Source organism: Alligator sinensis, unplaced genomic scaffold (genome assembly GCF_000455745.1).
Source record: "Alligator sinensis unplaced genomic scaffold, ASM45574v1 scaffold628_2, whole genome shotgun sequence".
In the NCBI taxonomy this organism is placed as follows: Eukaryota; Metazoa; Chordata; order Crocodylia; family Alligatoridae; genus Alligator; species Alligator sinensis.
This window is the reverse complement of record NW_005841833.1, coordinates 164,093-184,475: the sequence shown is the minus strand read 5'-3', so window position 1 is coordinate 184,475 and position 20,383 is coordinate 164,093. Positions and strand designations below refer to the sequence as shown.

General features: G+C 43.5%; 1 protein-coding gene across 3 annotated transcripts in view; it reads left to right on the top strand.

Moving 5' to 3' along the window:
• TMEM132B (transmembrane protein 132B) overlaps positions 1 to 20,383 on the top strand; it is a 301,506-nt gene that overhangs the window by 225,534 nt on the left and 55,589 nt on the right. For all 3 annotated transcript variants that reach the window (XM_014518020.2, XM_014518014.2, XM_025197775.1), the window contains one exon: positions 13,195 to 13,338. In XM_014518020.2, the coding sequence (XP_014373506.1) occupies positions 13,195 to 13,338 (144 nt within the window). The remainder of the gene's footprint in view (positions 1 to 13,194; positions 13,339 to 20,383) is intronic.

Below are 20,383 nucleotides of genomic sequence, written 5' to 3'. Positions count from 1 at the left end.
GCTGTCCTACAGCGACGTAGCAAATGCGCTACACGGGCGTACAGTGCACTACAGCAACGTAGCAATCATGCAGGCCTACCCGTGATTGCCAGCTATGCTGCTGTAGTGGTGCACTCCGTGGATGTGCCGCCTCGGCAATGTAGCAGGGAAATCTAAGCATGCACCGCCCACACGGCGCGGTAATCGCCCATACTGCGCCACGCTTCAGTGCTTCCAAAGGGAAGTACTAAAGCACGGTGCTGTAGCAACGTCGCCATATGGCGAAATGCAGATTCTGCCCTTGATAAAACATTCTGCTTCACTGTTGACCTTTTACGATTTTTTAAAATTCTTATATAACAATGGTTTTGTTTTTCAAAAAGTCATTTTGAAAGTAAAAACTGAAGCTTTCATTCCAAAAAATGTCAACATGTTCTGTAATAAACTGACACGTTTTTCAAAATGTGTTGATTTTTGCAGAACGGGAACAGTTTGTCATAAAAACAAGGATGGAAGAATTTTGCTCATCCGTAATCTCGTGGAAGAGCTAATTTTTACATGGGTTTCAAAACCTAGGAGATGAAGGAGAGAGAAAATCCTGTAGAATCATAGAATGACAAGATAGACAAAAGCAGTGAGGATTTAAGGAACGCCACCAAATTAGTGGGTGATCCTTGAGAAAGTATTTAACGTGCAGTGAATGGGAAAGGCTTCTTCTGCTGCCTGATTTTGTTGCTAATAAATGCTGATGTTTTTTGCACAGCAGCAAGTGCAGTCATGGGTAATTATCTGATATGAAGCACACGAGGTATGCAGTTGCATTACACTGACATTCTTTTCCAAAGCCAGAAGTGTTTTTAGAGGAGTTGCACTGCTGTAGTCTTCATCGTAGAAGAAAGGCTGCTAGTGGCACTGTACAGGCGATTTATGGTTGTTAAACTAAAACCGAGCATATCAAGGATCACCCACTAATTTGGTGGCACTCCTTAAATCCTCACTGCTTTTGTCTACCTTGTCATTCTATGATTCCACAGGATTTTCTCTCTCCTTCATCTCCTAGGGTTCAATCGCTGATGTGATTCGGCGGAGATTCAGCCCAATTTGGTGGCCGAATCTAATTAGGAGACCCTTTAATCTCTTTGAATCGAATCAGAACCCACCAAATCAATTCGGAGAGATTCGGAAAGGTTCAGTGATTTGGACATAGACACAGCTTTAAATGTTTTTTCTACATACCTCTAGGTACCAGGTGGCGCATGAACACTACAATGGTGGGGCGGATGGGGAATCCCACAGGAGTTTGGTGGGGGGGGTCGCGGAAGTGGACCAGAAACACTTCTGGATCGGCTGGGGAGCACACGGGGCCCCCCCTCGTGCCCCCGGCTCGGTGACTGGTGCCTCCTGGGTCTGGGGGGGCACCCAGGGTCCCCGCATGGCCGATTGCTGAGCCAGAGGGGTGTCTGCATGCTCCCCAGCGGACCTGGAAGTGGATTGGAAGTACTTCCGTTTCACTTCCAGGTTCATCGATGAGCATGCGGGGGCCCCCCTATGCTCCTGTGGGACGCTCCATCGGCCCCAGCATTGCAGCGTTCATAAGCTATGCCTGGTACATCGAGGTATGTAGAAAAAACATTTAAAGCTGTGTCTATGGCTGAATCACTGATTCTCCAAATCAGCATTGAATGTTCAGATTTGGATTCGGCCGAATCGAATCAGGGACAGTGATCTGAATCAACAAATCAAATCACTGTCCCCGAATCGAATACGGCCCATTTTGCACACCACACACCATCAGGTACATATGCCAAAGCCACTTAAGGTTGAAGCTAGGAAGTCCTAACCAAAATCAGATCCCTATTATGGTAGGCATTTCAGGGGCTCAGAAGGTTTATTCGATGAAACAATGTTGTTCTTTCTGGACTTGAAACTTTTTAAAATCAGGTTGATTTGGGAATTTGATTTAATTTAATTTTAGGGGAGAAAAAATGAAGAATTTTGATGATGGACAAATGTCCTGGTTTGAAATTTTTAGAAAGAGATGTTTGCTTTTCATTTGGAAATGATTATTGACCTTGAAATCCATTATTATTATTATACAAAAATATGAAAATATTGCCATGTTGTAAAAGGTAAACTTGCAAACAAATGGTTTGATTTTTATCACAAGTTTTGACCCAAACCTACTTTTTTGGGGAAATTTGTTTCATGGTTTATTGGCTTTTGACACTTTTGTTCCACTTCAGAATCAACTCAGTTTTAAATCCCAGAATTCCTTGCAAACTAGAAAATGTGGTTCCCATGTCACCCTAGTAGGTACTGTACAAATGCGGTGTTCCTGCCTCCAAAGACAGTTCAATATAGGATGTTGAAGACTGCAACTGCTTAGGGTGTGGACTTACAAATACCTTACCATAGGGATTTCTACAGAGTAGCTGCCACATCCACACATTTTTCCTGGAATAAGTGAAAGCTAAACTGCAATGTCTTACTGCTCTTTCACTGAACATATAATGTCCCGGGACAGTGGAAAATCAGGTATGTATGCATGATTAACCTGAGTTTTAGGCTCAGCCCTCCTACAATCTATACAGAAAAATCCTTGACCCAGGTTTGGAGATGTCAACTTGAAGTCCATGCTAGCATATCAGACCATAGTTTCACTGTAACTGAGGCTAGAACCTACCCACTTTACAGTGAAGCTGTAGGTGATATCCTTTAAGTGCTAATAGTCCTCCAGTCCCTTCCCACAATTCCCATTATGAAAGACAAGTTCTGTATTGATACAACTGACTAAAAGAGAATCCTAGAGAAGCTCAGCACAAAAAAACCTGCAGAAACAGTGAGGACACAATAGCTTGGGTGCAGATTTGCTGTGGGGACTTGCCCCTAGGGTGGGCTAACCAGGTTGCACTTGCTTCGGTTCACTGTGCTGGGCAGACCTAAGCTTTAAAGATTACGGGCTATTGTGCTATCGCCTTGATGGGCTATTGTGCGGTCGCCTTAACCGTGACCTTGTGCAGAGAGGATCTCTGGGCAGTCTGAAATCTGCACTCTGAACAATAACAGCTAATAGTTGGTAATGCTACATGGCAGGTTTCTCTCTGAAGACAAAAAGCGTGCGGGTGAGTTTTGTATTCTCCTGTTCTCTCCCTCTCCCTTTTCCTTTTTCTTTTTTACAATTGATATAATGAAAAACTCAAATAAGACATTCCTGACTGATGAGTTTAACAAAGTTCCTGTGCCGAAATGGTGAAAGTGGCCGTGAAGTCTGTGCAGCCACCTGCTGTCCTGGAAATGTAAATATTCCCATTTCTCTTCTCAGTGACAGACTTTCAGAAGTCTCTGTTCACAGCAAAGGCATAAGAAGAGCTGAAAAACAATGTGAAGTCTCACAATTTCCATCCTTTTTAACTTCCAAGGCTCAACCAGTCCATTCTTTTCCAAGAACTGCTGCTGCTGAAACAGGCAGTATTAGATCCAAGAGAACTACATCTCTATGCTATTTAAAGACTTTGGGCTGCATGGTAGCATTGCCATGCTGAGACTGGCATTTCTGCTTTAACGGGACCTCAGAGACTATCAAAGTAAATTAATCTAAACCGAACTAAGTCCATTTTAATTATGATTGAATGTGACCACACAGGCCTTGATATAGTTTCATAGTTGGTAGAGTCGGAAGAGACCTAAGCAGATCATCTAGTCTGACCTCCTGCCATGGGCAGGAAAGGATGCTGGGGTCAAACGACCCCAGCTAGGTGGCTGTCTAGCCTCTTTTTGAAGACCCCCAGGGTAGGGCAAGCACCACTTCCCTTGGAAGTTGGTTCCAGCTCCTAGCCGTCCTGACAGTGAAGTAGCGCCTCCTGATATCTAGCCTGAATCTACTCTCAGTCAACTTATTGCCGTTGTTCCTTGTTACCCCTGGTAGTGCTCGGGGGAACAGGGACTCTCCCATTGCCTGCTGGTCCCCCTTGGAAAGTTTATAGGTGGCCACCAGATCCCCTCTCAGCCTTCTCTTGTGGAGGCTGAACAGGTTCAGGTCTCATAGCCTTTCCTCGTAGGGTCTGCCCTGCTGCCCCTGATCATGCGAGTGGCCCTCCTCTGGACCCTCTCGATGCTGGCCGCATCCCTCCTGAAGTGCGGTGCCCAGAGCTGGACGCAGTACTCCAACTGTGGCCTGACCAGTGTCGCAGAGAGGGGGAGGATCACCTCCTTGGACCTGCTCGTGATGCATCTATGGATGCATGACAAGGTGTGGTTAGCCTTCCTGACCATGTCCCCACATTGGCGGCCCATGTTCATTTTGGAATCAATAGCGACTCCAAGATCTTTTTCTGCCTCTGCACTGATGAGAAGGGAGTTCCCCAGCCTGTAGGTGTGCTGCTAGTTCTTCCTCCTCAGGTACAACAAACTTGCACTTGTCCATAATGAAAACCATCCAATTCTCATCCCCCCACCCCTGTAACCTGTCAAGATCTAGTTGTAGCCTGTCCCTCTCTTCTGGCGTGCTCACCTCTCCCCACATATTAGTGTCATCTGCGAACTTGAACAAGGTGCTTTTCACCCCCTCGTCCAAATCGCCAATGAAGATGTTGCCCACATCCCTCCAGGTTGAAAATGACCCATCCACCACCACCACTCTCCAACACCACGGTAAACCAGATATGCTTTAACTGACTTGCTTTAAACATCACAGCTGTAGTTAGTTTGGATCAACTTTCCTGAGTGGGCTAGGCAGAGAAGTCTTGGTGCAATCAGTGCTTTCGGGGATGCCAGGGACCACGTGGGGGTGTGTGTGTGTGTGTGTGTGTGTGTGTGTGCAACAGCATGACTCTCTGGAAGTGAGATGTTCTCCTTCTTTTTTGGGTCCAGCCGACCCCACCACGTGGGATAGGCAGGCAGAAGAGAAAAGGGAGTGTCAGTTTGTGCCTCATTGTCCCGAGTTGTTCCCTGTGCCCGTTGTGTGAAACCCTTAGCAGAAACATGAGGCTCCACGTTTCATTTTTTCCCCCCTTGTTTTCACGGGCAGAAGTTGGTTATAATATAATGTCTTTATTTTCTGAGCCGATATCATGGCTGGGACAAATTACATGTAAGCAGCTATGAGAGCCATTCGCCCGTTTGCCAAATGCAAGATTGTATTTGCATAAACCGTATAGCTTTTTTGGACCAAGTTGTCACTTGGGTGGCAGCATCTACAAGATCTGTATCTGCCCTCGTCCTTTGTGCATAACAACACCAAGCTCTGTAGAGTGCTTTGCACCTATCAGTCTCCAGGCACTTTGTAATGGAGGTCAGTGTCGTTATCTCCATTTTACAGACAGGGAAGCTGAGGTATAGAGAGGAGACATTCCTCAGGGACACTAGCAAGTCCAGTGGCAGGGCTGGAAGATCCCAGGTCTTCTGAGGCCCTGGCCAGTGATCTATTCACTGGACATACACACAAGCAGGTGAAAAATCACTGAGTATTTTGCAATATCCCATGTCCCTGCTGAGTGAATTGTGTATTGCTGAATACCTATTTTGTGGATGGCTTACTAAGTGCAGCTAAAAACTCAGAAAGAGAACAAAGAATAGAGCTCAGAAGTCTTGATCCCCAGAAACATGGAGAAATCTCATACTGAGGATGTATAAGCAGACATGCTATCTATTGCTTTGCGCGTTCTCCTATAACATTAAACAGCTGTTATTACAAAAGAATATGGATTTCTGCCCAGGTAGCAGCCATGGCAGATGATGATGATTACACAGATTGCTGTAGTAAAATCATATGATATGCAACCTTATGTTTCGACGTCTGTAGAGTTGCACTTGTAAGGATGAAGCCTTTTCAAGCCAGTAAGTTGCCAAATCTTGCATTGTCGCATTGGCGCACAGTTCTTTCCAAGATCCCCATCTCTCTAGCCCACACAGCAAGAGATTACAGCAAGTAGGACAGCAGGCTGGAATACATCTAATAGAGAGGCTTTCAAATGATTATCTCAGCCTTGTTGTTGTTGTTGCTGTGGGTGTGCGTTCTTTAACCTCCAGCGAGAGAGATCCAGGAGGAAAATAACAATCAGCAATCAGGAATTTGGGCTCCTGAAGTCCGTGCCAATAAACAAAATCAAACAGGTATGTTACTATAAACTCCTCTACCTCATGCCTTGTAGGGTTATGGCAAGCATTATGTTTAAACCAAATTCCAGCCATTGGTAGTTAGAGAGGGCTTGTTCCTGTGATCCATAGCATGTGAACAGACTACTTTGTCTGCACCGGGTTGTATTGATCAGTGGATTTTCTCTGCCTTTGTACACAGCTGAGAATCATGCCCACGGTTATAAGTCAGCTTGCAGTATGGCATCATGCTTATCCACCTTACAGTGTTGTTGCATTGTGTTGGTGAAGGTCACCAGTCATTTACTACCGAGTCCAGCTGGCACAGGTGTACCAGGTGAGTGCCCAGACACCCTGCAGATAACTAATCATGGTTTAAATTCCAACACAAAATTAGCAAAGGCTTGCTGTACAGAACAGACCGTTTAAGAGTAAATAGTGCTTGCTTATAAAAAACCAACAACTTCTTGGTTTTCTTTACCAGCTATTCCATTAAAGCTGCCAAAACAGTACTGAGACCCAAAGGTCAGATTTGCAGGAGTAGGGCTTTGGATACTAATGCAGATTACCTATGCTGGATAGGGGAAGAGGGAAGGACCACCAAGAAAAGCTATCCACATTTGTGTGAATGTGTAATAGAGAAGATTGCCTCTGCCTCCAGCACCGATTCGTCTGATTTACACCCAGAGCTGTAAAATGTCTGAGACACAGAAGGACATTGAAGCACAAGTCCAGGATCTCCATAGGTCTCTGTCCCATGTAGTGCCAGAGACAGCACATGGTGCTTTAAGAATTTCCCATCACTTATTATCACAACCTTGACTTTCCCCCTTTTGAACACCAGTGTCAGGATGTCTAACTTCCCTGGCTTTGAGAATAAACTCTCTTGGGATGCTATGGGCTGCAATAAAACAACATAAGCTCAGTCTCATGAAAGGTCTCTGCTGACTGCAGAAGGCACTGGTATTTAGCCGAAGTATTGGAGACTGCTTGACAGGTTACAATTACTCCTGCCAAGTGCATCAGGCTGCTTTCCGAACCTCCACTTAATGGGGTGCAGATCAGCCGCTCTCAGCTGTTTTATTTTATTTTTTTTAAATTAGTTCTTGACTCAGGTCGCACGTATGGCAATGTCTGCTTTTAATCAGGGTTCACCTTCAGCTCCAGGATTTGCTCATCTTCCCTTACATAAACCTTAACTCGTGCTGAATTTCTTTTATGACATGGAGACATAATTCTCAGCTTTGATTTCCATGAAATCCAAGATATGGTTGCCACTCAGGCAGCTACCTCTGTGAGCCTATCACGGGCTTTGTACAGAATACAACAAGTTAAGGAAGTTGTTTCCTTCAAGGCACGTTGGGCTGTAAAATTTCCTCTTGGAATCTCTCTACAACGTGGATTGGCTGCTATAGTAATTGTAATTGCGGTACACACTTAAACATACATGTAGAATAACATGCATGTAGGCTAATATGTGCTGCTTATGTTGCTCCTAAGAAGCTGTCATTGAGAACCTCTCTCTCTGAATGGCTTCATCTATCTTAATTAATTTCTCCTGCAGAATAAATGCACCTGCCTATTCTTCCTTGGGGATCCCACTATTAAGTAGAGCTGTTCTACATGAAGACAGGAGCGATAAAGGATGACCTTTAACTCGGATGTGATAGGCTGCGGTATTTATGATTTACCAGCTGTCATAGTTGGTCATTCTTAATAATAATTCAGTATATAACAGGTTGAAATGAGAAAACAGCTGGAGATGGAACTGGTAGAGGGAAAAGGAATATGACCTTCTAGTGACACCAAGAGTGGCTGGAGCAGGAGGGAATGGGCATGTTAAACCTTTTGGACCTCTGTCCAGTATCTAAACCCTTGGTGAGTGGAAGCTGACTTTGCCGGTCATTCTCTTGAAAACTGCAGAAATATGTCATCAGTCCCTTCGTAATTTAAGAGCTGGCAGTCATTTCATATATGCCCCTTTCAGCCAGGTCACGAACTTGTAGGATCTGGCCCACAGGCAGTAAGTACCTGAAAACCTACTAAGCCACCTACTCGCGCTCGTAGTGGTATTAAAGTGTAGACTTCCTATTTAGCATGAAACAGACTCAGCAGAGTGTAACTCACTGTATTAATGTAAGAAAAAAGGTCAGAGAACAATGTGTGCTTGTGGAAGATTGCAAATGTTTCCTAATGTTTAATAAACACACAATCTCAGTTGTACCTTCTCACCCTTGGGTGACAAAATGGCAAATTTTACCTGTGAGTCACAATTGATATAATGGTGGAAAATATAAATAGCTCCCTACCAAGAAAGGTTCATTAATATGTATTTGAAGCCTAAAACACTGTTCAGTTATGAGGGGAAAGTACATTAGAATTGCTTTGGATTATAATAATTTCAGCAAAGCATCTAATTTATATATTAAGCTTGCTTAATAGACTTATATTGCCTTGTTCTTTGATCTGAAGAAAAAGGTGATGCATAATTTATTGTATTAAGAAAACACACACACACACACACCCTCCCAATCTGCTTGGCGATTTTACATTTTTAAGAAGTGCTGCTTAAACGTCAGGGGAATGGGTTCCCAAAGGTTGCTTCTAATATAACACATTTTCGCGGGGTATATGCGCTAGGGAACAAATCATAATAGTAAAGGAATGCAGTTCTGCAGACAAATGTTTCGGCTCTCTGCCTTCTTCACTAAAGACAGTCATTTCAACTAGATGCCAAAAGGCATTTAGCTGGAACATTTGTCAGCAGACTAGGGCTGGCTTTAGGTTTCCCTCCTGATTTACAATTGAGTGTTTATTAGGTGTACCATACTGCAACACGTGTTGTTAACCTCTGAAAAATCAGCCAGCTTGTGTGTTAATCATGGGGACTGACGTTTGTACCCATCCAGAGGGCCAGCACCTGGCGCTTTGCACCCGCTATGCCAACCGGTAGGGAGAGGGTATAGGATGCTCATGAAGCAGTTGCATAAGGGGAGGAACGATGTGGCACGGTGTTGGGAGTTAGGAAGCATGGGTCTTGTTCCTGGCGTAGCAACAAGCTTCTGATGAGATCCCGGACAACTCAGTTTCTCAGTACCTCCGATCCCCGGCTATAAAATAAGGACAACGCTGCCACAGGCTGCGAAGGAGGAGTCGTTAGATAAATCAATAAATGCCTGGGATGTGGCAGACTGCTACGATGATGAAGCCTATATAAATAGACAGAAATACCTTTGCAGCCCAGAGGTGAGCTATAATATTGATATATTGGTCAAAAAGCCCTTGCGTGGGTCACAGTCCCTTGGCCAAGCTGTGTGTGTGGGTCAGGGGAAGACTCTACCGCAGGAAGCACGGCTGTTTAAAGCCTAATTATTTCGGCTTTATGCCACACTTGTGGATTTCGCTGAGTGGGGTCATTAATATCCATTATAGTCACTCCTCAATAATCCATGTCCTAGCAACATACACTCCGTGTTAAAAGGGAATGTTAGTAATCACGGCTTTATCATGACTCTTGACAAGTCTCCCATTCACATTTCCCCCCCCGCCTCCATTTGTCCAGAGGAGTGAGTTGTCAGACATTTACAGTAGCTGTGCATAGGGTTTATTCATATTTAAATAAAGCCATTATCCTGGCCTCGAGTTTCAGTAGTTTTCGACTCTTTCTCTAGAGTATATCTCTCAGTAGTGCCATCTAATCAGCTTTAGGTTTTAATTAAACAGCTGTCATTTGCTTCCTAGTTCTGTTGCGACCTGATGTTGTATTAAATTTTAATTTAGCCTAGGCTGGATAAGAAGTAGATTCCTTCAGACAACAAAGAAACACTATTAGCAGGTTACAGTTGTAATTAAGAAGAGCTCGGCTGAAGCGCTAATGCATTCAGGTAGAGAGAAGGAATTGGAGATAAACACTCATGTAATTATTATTCAGGGACCCAGCCTGCAATATGAATATGCAGTTTCCACCTGCCTTGGTAGAATTCCAGATTTGATGTGATATCTATCCTTAGGAAAAGCCTCAAAGTACAGAAGCAGGAAAGGGTATTCACCGTTTTACATCTGGGACTTTTCAGCTCTCTGTTTCTGATTCTTCACCGATGCCTTTAGCAGAGATACGCAGAGTTTCACTCTCTGAGGATCTGGCCATATAACTTGTGCTTTCACTTCTCTAGATTTCAGATGCTGTCAGTAATAGCCATCACAGATACGTTACATTCAGAAAGCAGTTTCTTTATAATAAGCTCTACCACAGAGACATAAAAGATACCTATTCGAATCTAGCAGAAACGCTGTTACATGTTGGAGACGTATTTAAAAAAGCTAGCTTGTTTCTAAACCTTGCGGTCAGACAATTAATTCAGTTCTTACTTCACACCTCTGAGGAAATATATTTTTGACGTCTGAACATAGCTAGCTCTTAGAAATGTCTTTACACAGCCTACCGTAGTTGCACAATACTGAATCCGAGCCTCTGAAATATTGATTTATATTGTAGTTTTTCTTCCCAGTGAAGTGCGTGTTTGTGATGCAGCCACAGCTAGTTGGCACTGGGGGTTTCCCGGCATGCTGTGTTGTGGGGAGGAATGCAGGAGCACACCTAAGTCAGGATCAAGAAAACTGTATTTGAGAACATGCAGAAATGAAAGGGCCGGTGATGTGACCTTCTCGCTTGAACTCAGCATCCCCCATTTGTGTCAAGTGAACAAAAGGAATACAAATCCTACTGTAAACTTTGCATTAACCTTCAGTAGCACTGAAGTCTGATTGGCATTTGGTGGCTAATAATCACCAATCAGTTCTTACAAAGAGGTGCATGGGGCTCTGTTTTCCTATCCTACACCAGTGCATATTGATTTATATACCAATTGTATCTTGCTGTTATTTTACACATTGGTTTATATTGATTTTATAGTCCTGATAACTGGTGCCAAACTGATCTAGGCCTGCAGTCAATGGAAGCCTTTTATTGACGTCAGTGGCGTTGGATCAGAAAGCTGGCTTCATTCATTCCTGGTATAAATGGATGAGGTTGACCCTATTTGCCCAACATGTTTCATGCAGTCTAAATCTGTCTCATACCAATGCATCTAATTGTTTCATTTTTCATGGGATGATACATTTTTCCCCTTTATCTTGGTCATTCCCTTGTTCTAATAAAGACCTTGGGGTTTGTTTGCACTTCCACTTTTGTCTTCTGTTTTCTCACCAATACTTGTCCTCCCTAGAGGAGGACATCTGATTATAAATGAGCTTGATCACCCTCAATGAGCATTCCTCATCTATTGCATTAAACTTCTGGGCTATACCTTACATAGTCTAGAGCAAAGAACATATCTCTCATACATATCTTCAACATATCAAAAGCAACGTTTCTTGGTAATACTTTTAAGTACATGCTTAAATCTCACTGAAGTCAAAGCTTCAAGTTAAGCACGTGCTTTTAGTGGTGCCCCTAGCAGAGCTGGTCTCAAGCACACACACAAGTGCTTTCCTGAAACCTGAATGATTGCAAAGCATTAACATGCTTGTTTATTGAGCACTACTGCTATCAGTACTTGAATTCATTTCATTCAAGCTAGTTTCTGTAGAATTTGCCTGATACTGATTAATAATACATCCTCGTTGCAAATACTTATTGGTCATTTCCAGATGCCTTTGACTTTTGGTCAATACCCATCGCTTCCCATCAATCTAGCTAGCAGACAGAAGCAAGGGATAGCGAATCTGCCTTTGCATGTCAATATCAGATTTCTCACTAAAATCCAGCTCCACTTCTCCTGACCCTAATTACAGACATTAAAGGAAGATTAGTTGGACAGCTACTTTTTTCATAGTTGCCAAACAATGATTACTTTTATGGAAGCAAAAAATGGCGAGCAAATAGATTGAAAAGGAAAAAATATATATATATATAGATATATATATCAGCCGCAACCCGTTTCTGAAGCACTAAGACGAAACTCGCAAGAAGACATTGATCATTCACTGCTGTACACGTTTCTGGCTCTGGTGGTAAGGGTTTCTTCTGTAGAAGCAAGTTCCTGAAAGGATTTTTGGAAGTTCTCCTTCAATGTGCACTGCTACCACAGTAGCAGCTCATTTGGAGTAATTAATCAAACTGCATCCATGCCATGATATAGACGAAGGCTGTGTTAATGGAGTCATTAGTGTGCGGGCTCTGTGAATTCATTAGAGACGGAGATAAATGTAGCTTGATGGCCAGTAAAATGCCTCCAGGTGGGATTCTGATGGGGAAAGATTTGAAAATTTGCATTTGGCATTCCATTGTTGTTGGCTCCACATCTCTTTCTAATTTGACACGAAAATGAAGGTTTCACTCACCATGCAATTAAGCCGACAAAATAGAAAACCATCGAACAGGCAAATCTTTTAAAGAGAATCTGAAAAATAGCACGTGTTGAAGTGGGGTGGGGAGGCCAGGAAACAGTGTACTTGTTATCTATATCTTCATCTACTGACATAACTTGGGGGAAAGGAAGTCGAGAAGGAATCATTATATCCCAGGGGTGGGGCGTTATTTGGGCTGGATGGCTGCTTAGGAAGCTTTGGTGAGCAGTTGTGGGCCGGGGAAGGGGGCATGTATCCTATCCAGCCCAGGCCTATCTGCACTGCACCCATTGCAGGGTGTGTGGGGTCTGCATACAGACCAGCTCAGGACCCCCACAGGCAGGGCGGGCTCGGTTGGCCAGATGGGATGGGGATGCAGGTGGGTGGGGAGTGTTGTCTGGGAGCAGGAATAGTGGGCAGTGCCAGGGTTGGAGCCAGGATCATGGGGCGGTGACGGTGCGGTTCCAGGGCCCAGAGCAGAGCTGCAATCTGTTTCCCGGATGGCTCTGAAGCCTGTGAAGATTGTGACAAATGACCCTATCGTTTGCAATGCAGAAGAGCCATGCTTTCTTATACTGTGCTGGGGGTGTCAATTGACAGGCTCATCATTTGCTATTTTGAATAAGCAGAGGACTTGAGCAGTACATGATTTAAAAGAACTGCCAGTCAAGGATGAAAGTCAACAGGCATCTTCACTAATTGCCCGTAAGAGTTTCTCCATTATGTCAAGTGGTCAGGTTCATTGAACATCCAACCCCCTTTTTGTATGTGCAGGACACTGAAGTCCTCAACACAGCCATTCTGACGGGCAAGACGGTGTCTGTGCCGGTGAAGGTTGTTGCCGTAGAGGAGGATGGTTCAGTGATAGATGTTTCAGACTCCACTGAATGTAAATCAGCTGATGAAGACGTCATAAAGGTAAGGAGGGTAAACTAAGTCATGCTAAGGTTATGTGGGCATAGGTCGCCATCATACTAGGCCCCAGAACAGGAAACAGCCACAGACCTGGGTCCTTGTGCTCTGTGTGGCAATATGAGCCCCTGCCTTTCTGGTCCTGGAGGTCTTGGCACAATGGTTTACTAACCACTAGTACAATAAGGTGTTGGGTTTCTGGAGGTGGTGCACGTGTGCTTCTGCTTTGTAACATGGAGCTCAGTTATGCAAGAGCTCTGTCTGTGGTGCGGCAGAGACAGAGGGTGGGGAAAACAGATCTCAGGTTGAACCCTGAATGCATGGTCCTGCTCTTTCTTTGCTGGCCAGAAATTTAGGCCACACTTCAGGGACTTTGATTGTTATGTGGTCCTTAGGCATCTGTTACAAAACGAGTAGTAACATTCCAGGTTGGGACACAAGGTTGTCTGTACATAACTGACTTGTGGCCTTTCCCACTCGAAGTCTCTCAGCAGTAAAGATGTTGACCTGCACTAAACTATGAGGTAGCTTTATGATATGCCGACGAATGATGGACAGAATTATTTTAAATGCTCTTTATCCTAAGAACTATGACCTCCTAAACCACACTTTCCTTTCAAGTATAGTTCCCATGACATTAAGCCCAGACACTGATCTATAGACTCCTTGGGCACATCCAGATGAGTGCGGTCATGCGGTATATGGCAAACACGTTTGCAGTGCCACATACCGTACAGTCCAGAGTTCTCTACCCTGCAAGGGCACGCTGCCCGAGTGTGCACTACTTCGGCTTTTTCCTGATTTTTTGTTTTGTTTTGTTTTTTTGACTCCTGGATATCCAGGGGTCAAAAAAAACCGTGAAGCAGCACACACTCGGGCGGCATGCACCACTAAAAAGCAGTCAGGCTGCTCGGAGCTGTGCTGAGGCTGCTGGCTAGGCTCTGCCCGGCAGGATCACCGTGGCTGCAGCTCCGGGAGGCCTGCAGGACCCCGGGTAAGGCTGCTGGGGCCAGCACAATGCTGGCTCCAGCCTCCCCTACACCACCCGGGGCAAAAAAGCATGTGTGGCACAGGTGTTCCGCAGGGACAAGAAGCAGCGGTGCAAGGTGTGCCACTGCTACTTGTCCCCGGGGAACCAAACGTCCATGCACACCTGGACGCGCCCTTTATGTATAACCTTTGCAACTCATTGATTAAATCTGCCACTGTTGCTACAGGAACAGTCATGCAAGTAAATATTATTTAGCCTTAAAAAGATAAGTATTGTCAAATATGTGTAAGCATAAATTTGTAAATTTAATGGTCTATTTTTGGTAATTTGTCGGCATCTGATTTTAAGTAGGGTGTCTTGCTATGACTCCCTCTCTACCTCTGTGTTGTTCTGAAACAGTATTCTTGGAATAGCAGTCCTTTTTCTTTGCCTGAATTGCAGAGGCAATACTATAGAAGACAAGGTACTATACTTATCTCTTCTACAAATAGAGATCCTGTGACCTAAGAACTTTAATACTAACTGCTTCTGTCCCCTTTCTGTCCCCTGGTCTTCTAGATATTAATTGCGTCTTCCCCAAATACATTCCAGATCTGACAGGCCACTTTTATATGTTCTCTGGAGATTGCATTTGAACCACACAAAGCCCACACTTCTGTATTTTTAACTTGCCCATATACCCTTTTTTGTAGATAAGACCACAGAGGTCTTAGCAGATAGTGAAGGTTTTGTCAGAGGATTTTTCAAGCTCTCATAGATAGGCAAGGAGACCTGCATAATCAAACTATTACTCATTTTGAAGTCTACATATATTTATTTTCATTGGCCCTCAAAATTCACCTTCTTTCCTTATTTCTGAAAACTTGGAATGAGTTTGTTATCATCTGTAACATCTGATATGTGGTAAAAACACACTATAGCATATTTCCAAAGACAGAGGAAGGCCTTGGGAATTTAAAAAATAATAACCCTTATTTTGCAACTTTGTAGTCTGTATGGAAGGTAGGTGAAATCTTAGGGTATCTGTTGTCAAATTGGAGTACCCGTTGATTGTGATTGTAGAAAAAAGGATGGTTGTGTTAGGGTGGATATCATTATCAGGCTTTACAACAAGTTTTAGCATGCTGCTTTTTATAAGTTGGGAAAATTCTCTTGTGCCATGTGTGAAAGAAAAGAAGCATGCTGAAATCTGTGCCCAAGTTAATGGCTACTGTAATTCTGGTCCCCTGCATTAGGTGTTTGATTAAATGCAAATGATCTTCTTCCCCTGCCATGGGTGGAAGGATCTGAACCGAATCGTACGTTGTCAACCTGTAAGACCTTAGGCGAAGAAAACGGCCTTTTTCTAACTGCAGCTTCCCCAATTGCGCTAATGGTATAGGTGCACATGAACAGGCATTGAGTACATTTGTTCAGATCTGATTGCATCTTCCAGTTTACTCTGACCAGAAACTCCAGTCCAAATGTACTAGGTCCCTTCCTCTCTCTGCTTCTCACCCCACTAGCTTCAATAACCACTCTCATTTCCTTTGAAAATGTTTGGAGGCACCCATTCAGTCTCTTGGGGAAGAGAAGGAAGAGACCTTCTCTTCTGGGGATATTCAGAGGATGCCATTTCCACATCTTCCAGGCTTCAGGTATGGGTGCGGCGGGGAGCTGCCTTGTCAGATCTTAGTCCCACTCAGTTCTGGAAAAGATCTGCTTCAACAGTAGGGCAAAACACCATCTTCTCCGCTGCGGCTGTTGGGCGAATGACTGGAGCCAGAGATACACCTATACTATTTGGCTATGGCTAAGGAAAGGGGCAGGGTGGCAGAAGTCAGCTGAAATCCCAGTTTGGAGAATCTAGGTTGGTGACAAGGTCTATAGCTTGGTGACTTTGGCTAGTTTTGAGGTTTCTTCTATGACTATTTATCTCTAGGTATCATAAACCTAAAGTATGTGCAGGCAAAAGAAAGGCCTGGGTTATGTATTGGAGCCTCAGTCCCAAGTGCAGGTGTCAGGGAGGAGCTATTGGTTTTGGTGTAATAGCGTCTAGGACTGTTCGTTCGTAGATGCTTAAATGCTTTATAAAGGAGGTCCATATCTTTCTCCCCATGGTACAAACGGGGAAAGAGAGGTAAGGAGAGGTGAAGTCACTTGCCCCATGTCATACAATAGGTCAGTGACTGAGCAGGGAGCAACAATCCAGGTCGTAGAGTTCCCATCCGCGGCTGTAGTCCCCGCACACATTTCTGTGACGTCACGCATCAACCGCAAAATCACATTTCCATTTGTGTGCAACCAATATTCGGTGAAGGTCTGTACCAGGAGGAACATAAATTAGCATCTTAGTATGCAGCTAACATGATTTTCAAAGGAACAGTTTGCTTTAATACATTTAGCCTCTAATTTTTTTGCTATGAACTGTGCTGCTATTCTTATCTGATTAACAACTATTATTTATCGCTTCACAATGAACTGTTGCTCTTGTAAACTCAAGAACTGAGCTATATATCATCGGCAAGCATCAGCATATTGCTGAGCCCATCCTTTTTTTCTTTTTTCCCTTCAGAAACCCAGATGCAGATCTATAAAAGAGTGCCCATAGACTTATCTTTGTATTAATTATGTTTCTAGAATTTCTAGGACTTACTAGGGTGAGGGAGGACTGGATTGAACTAGATAGAAAAAGGTCAGGGAAAGGACTTTCTTTCCCCTCTAATAAAATTAACATCTGCAGACTACAGGGAGGTGATACATTTCAAAACACTGCCTGTTTAAAATCCAGTTAGTTCAAGCAGCAGTCCTCCATATGGAAATGCTGTCAAAGCTGGGCATGAAGTTGTTCTGGTCCCTGAATTTAAAAGGTCCACTGGAGCTGGCAACTAAATAACGCTTGACACGACCTCTAAGAGAAGAGACAAGTTTTCAAGTTGCAGTTGCGAATTTATACACTTCCTGAAAGCAAGGCACCTGCCCTTTGACCCATGTGCCTTTCTTCTTTTTCAAAATAGGTTTTATTCTTAGGTGGAATAAGAATGAAGGGCCTGCTGCGAAGCGCCTTCAAGTCGGTGAATGTCTTTACAGCAGGCTTTGCATCGGGCTCTAGAAAAACAGAGCAACCCCAGCCTTAGCTTGTGCCCTCTATAATGCCACTCGTTTTTGGGAGGTTGAATAGCAGGTAAATACGAGCTTAATTTGGCTGGCTTTCTAAAACGACCTGGATATCACACTACCCGAGAGAAGAGACTTGTGGGACTGTGTCCCACACCTTGCATACTAGGATAACTTGACTATTTAATGAACCATGGACAAAGCCTGATTCACATTTGGGCTAAGGCCATTTTACCTCACCCTTGTCGTGTATCACAGGTTCTGAAGATGAAGTAATTTCATTTTGCAGATTGTTACAACCACCCTGCGATAATGTGCTTCCCCATAAATTACTGCTGTGTATTCTCAGGCTCAGCTCTATTTTAGCACAAGTATTTTTGTCTGGGAATTTTTGTTAAGTGTTGCAGGATTGAAGCCATAACTGTTAATCATCAGAGTTGGAATTTAGCTTGGGCATGGGCCACAACCATCACACTTTTCAAAAAGAGCAGATATCACCTTTTCTAAGCACCTTTTGTTAAGTCAATATTGACTTCACTCCAAAGCACATTGCCCTTCCTCCACACGTCATACAGAGTTATACCCTCTAATAAGAGTTGTCAGGCCATTTGAATGTAATTGCCTAATTTTGTGCCTCTTTACACTATTAATTCCATTTTTTATTGTTCCTTTCTAATTGGAAAGATGTCATATTCTTTTGGCCAGAACAGAGAGTGCATTCATAACCTTTTATTTCTGTTTAGTAGATTATGATTTAGTAGATTGTTTAATGAGACCATCCTTTGCTCACTGGTATAACTCCATTAAATTCAATTAAACCACTCTGGAGTTTATACTAGTGCAGAGAGCAGCATCTTGCCTATAATAGTACTATGTGTACAAGCCATGAAGTATGCTTATATTTACAGCTACCTAGTGACCCTCTTGGCAGGGCACAATATGAACACATAGCTATGGATAGGCCCAAATTCTGGTCCGCCTATGAAGCACATAATTGTATTTAGGTGCCTAAGTGCAATTGTATCCCACCCTGGTTAAGGTCTCTGAGAAATGGTTAATGCAAAAGGCGGGTGGATCTTCCAACTCCTTGCTGCTTTTTTGTGAATCAGTCTTAAGGTTAAAGTAGTGGTACGTTAACAAAAGTAGACGATTAATAGATTTTTCTGGGCTCGAGTAAGGTGGAATAGACTCCCACTTACACATCCTCGTAGACACCCAGTGGGTGGAATAGGGTCTGATTCATAAGGCACAGGTGACATCTTGGTAGGCGAGAAGCGGTGCCGAGATTCTGTCCTATTCTAAAAGAAAAAGAGAAATATTATTCCCTCAGCTTGACCACATAATAATCTCCCAGCCAGGGAATGTTTCCCTCTGCATACTTATGTTCCCATGAAACTATTTGTAAATATAATAAAATACACCAATTACCTCCTGGCCTTTGGTTTCAAGACTTTTGCGTGGCTTCTGCCTCAAAGGAGATTCGCAGATAAATCACCGAGCTGTATTACAGCGCCTGTTATTTTATTTACATCCTTTCTGGTGCATGGGGCATAGGTCAGAATATTGATTGGCTGTTTTGGCTTGAACTGACTATACTTAAAAACTTTACAGGGAGATATAACTCTCAGCGAGTGAAACCCTCATACTTATTCTATCACTGAACAGCAGTCTCTAATGCAGTTGGCATCTGAGAGGAAGATTGGTCTGGTGATTAAGGGACTAGTTTGCAACTCATAAGTAATTCCCCGCTCTGCTGCAGATTTCCTGCCTGACCTTAAGGAAGTTACTCAATCTACCCTGCACCACACGTTTCCTTATGCACAAAACAGGCTAAGAACACGTCCAGGGACTTTGCCTGCCTTGGCTATTTAGGGCCTGATCCTGCCAATGACTCTGGCTGGGTATAATCCTGCTCTGATTGTCTGCTGTCCTGGAGTCACAACACTGACATCTCTTCCTGCCCACTTTACCTCCCAGCCCAAAACAAAGCCTTCCCCGACATGAATCGACCCCAAAATAAATGAATAAATAAACAGAAACCCAAATCATTCCTCAAGCAGGGTTAATCCCAAAAAGAAAGACATGCTAGAAACTCCACAGATTTCATTAGGGACTTGTCTGTTGTTTCCTGTTGCTACTATGGTGATGGACAGCAGTATAAAACAGAGACGAATAGAATATAAGCACTGCAGGACTGATTCAATCTATGCATATGCCGCTGTTATCACAGGGGTCCCAGTCTCTGTTGTAAACTAAAAAAACTGAAGGCAAAAGATACCGCTACCGGTAGCAAGGTTGCAAGGGGGCATTTTAAGTCTTGTTAAAGTGCTGCTGATGGTGGCGGGCATGAATTGTTAATGCCGCCACAGGACACAAAAGGAGGTGGCGTTCAAGTCCCAAGCTTGGCTAGCGGAGGTGATGAAGAGACATGCCAGGGCCAGTTGAGCTCAGGGAGGAAGTTTAAGCTTCGAGGTACTTTGATCCAGATGGTTATTTTAAAGGTATTTATGCATTGCAGCCCTAAGCAGAGCACTGTTCAAAAACCTTTAAAAATCTGGGATTTAGTCATTTCTGGCAGCTTTAGTTATATGAAAGTCGCAAACATTATCTGCAAAGGAACTTCGAGCAGGGGAAATTATAATAAGGACAGATCCTTAGTCCAACTGTTTTTTCTCAGTTGTGTACAGAATGAGAGGAAGACAGCTGCCTGGCGAATTCATTTTTTAGATTAGTCATTTTTTTCCATTTCCTTTGCAAGTTATGCAGAGATTGGCTTGTGGGTCAAATTAATCTATGCGGTAATTCTATTGGCTTCAGTGAAATTACACCCTAGATTAATTTAGCCCATTGTTTTCCTTAAAAGAATGGGTTTGCAACTTCACATAATCGATTCAGTGCCCCTTTTTTCTTTTCCCCTGTCTGTGTTTACCTCTGTAAAATGCTACTGATTTCACTGGAGTTACT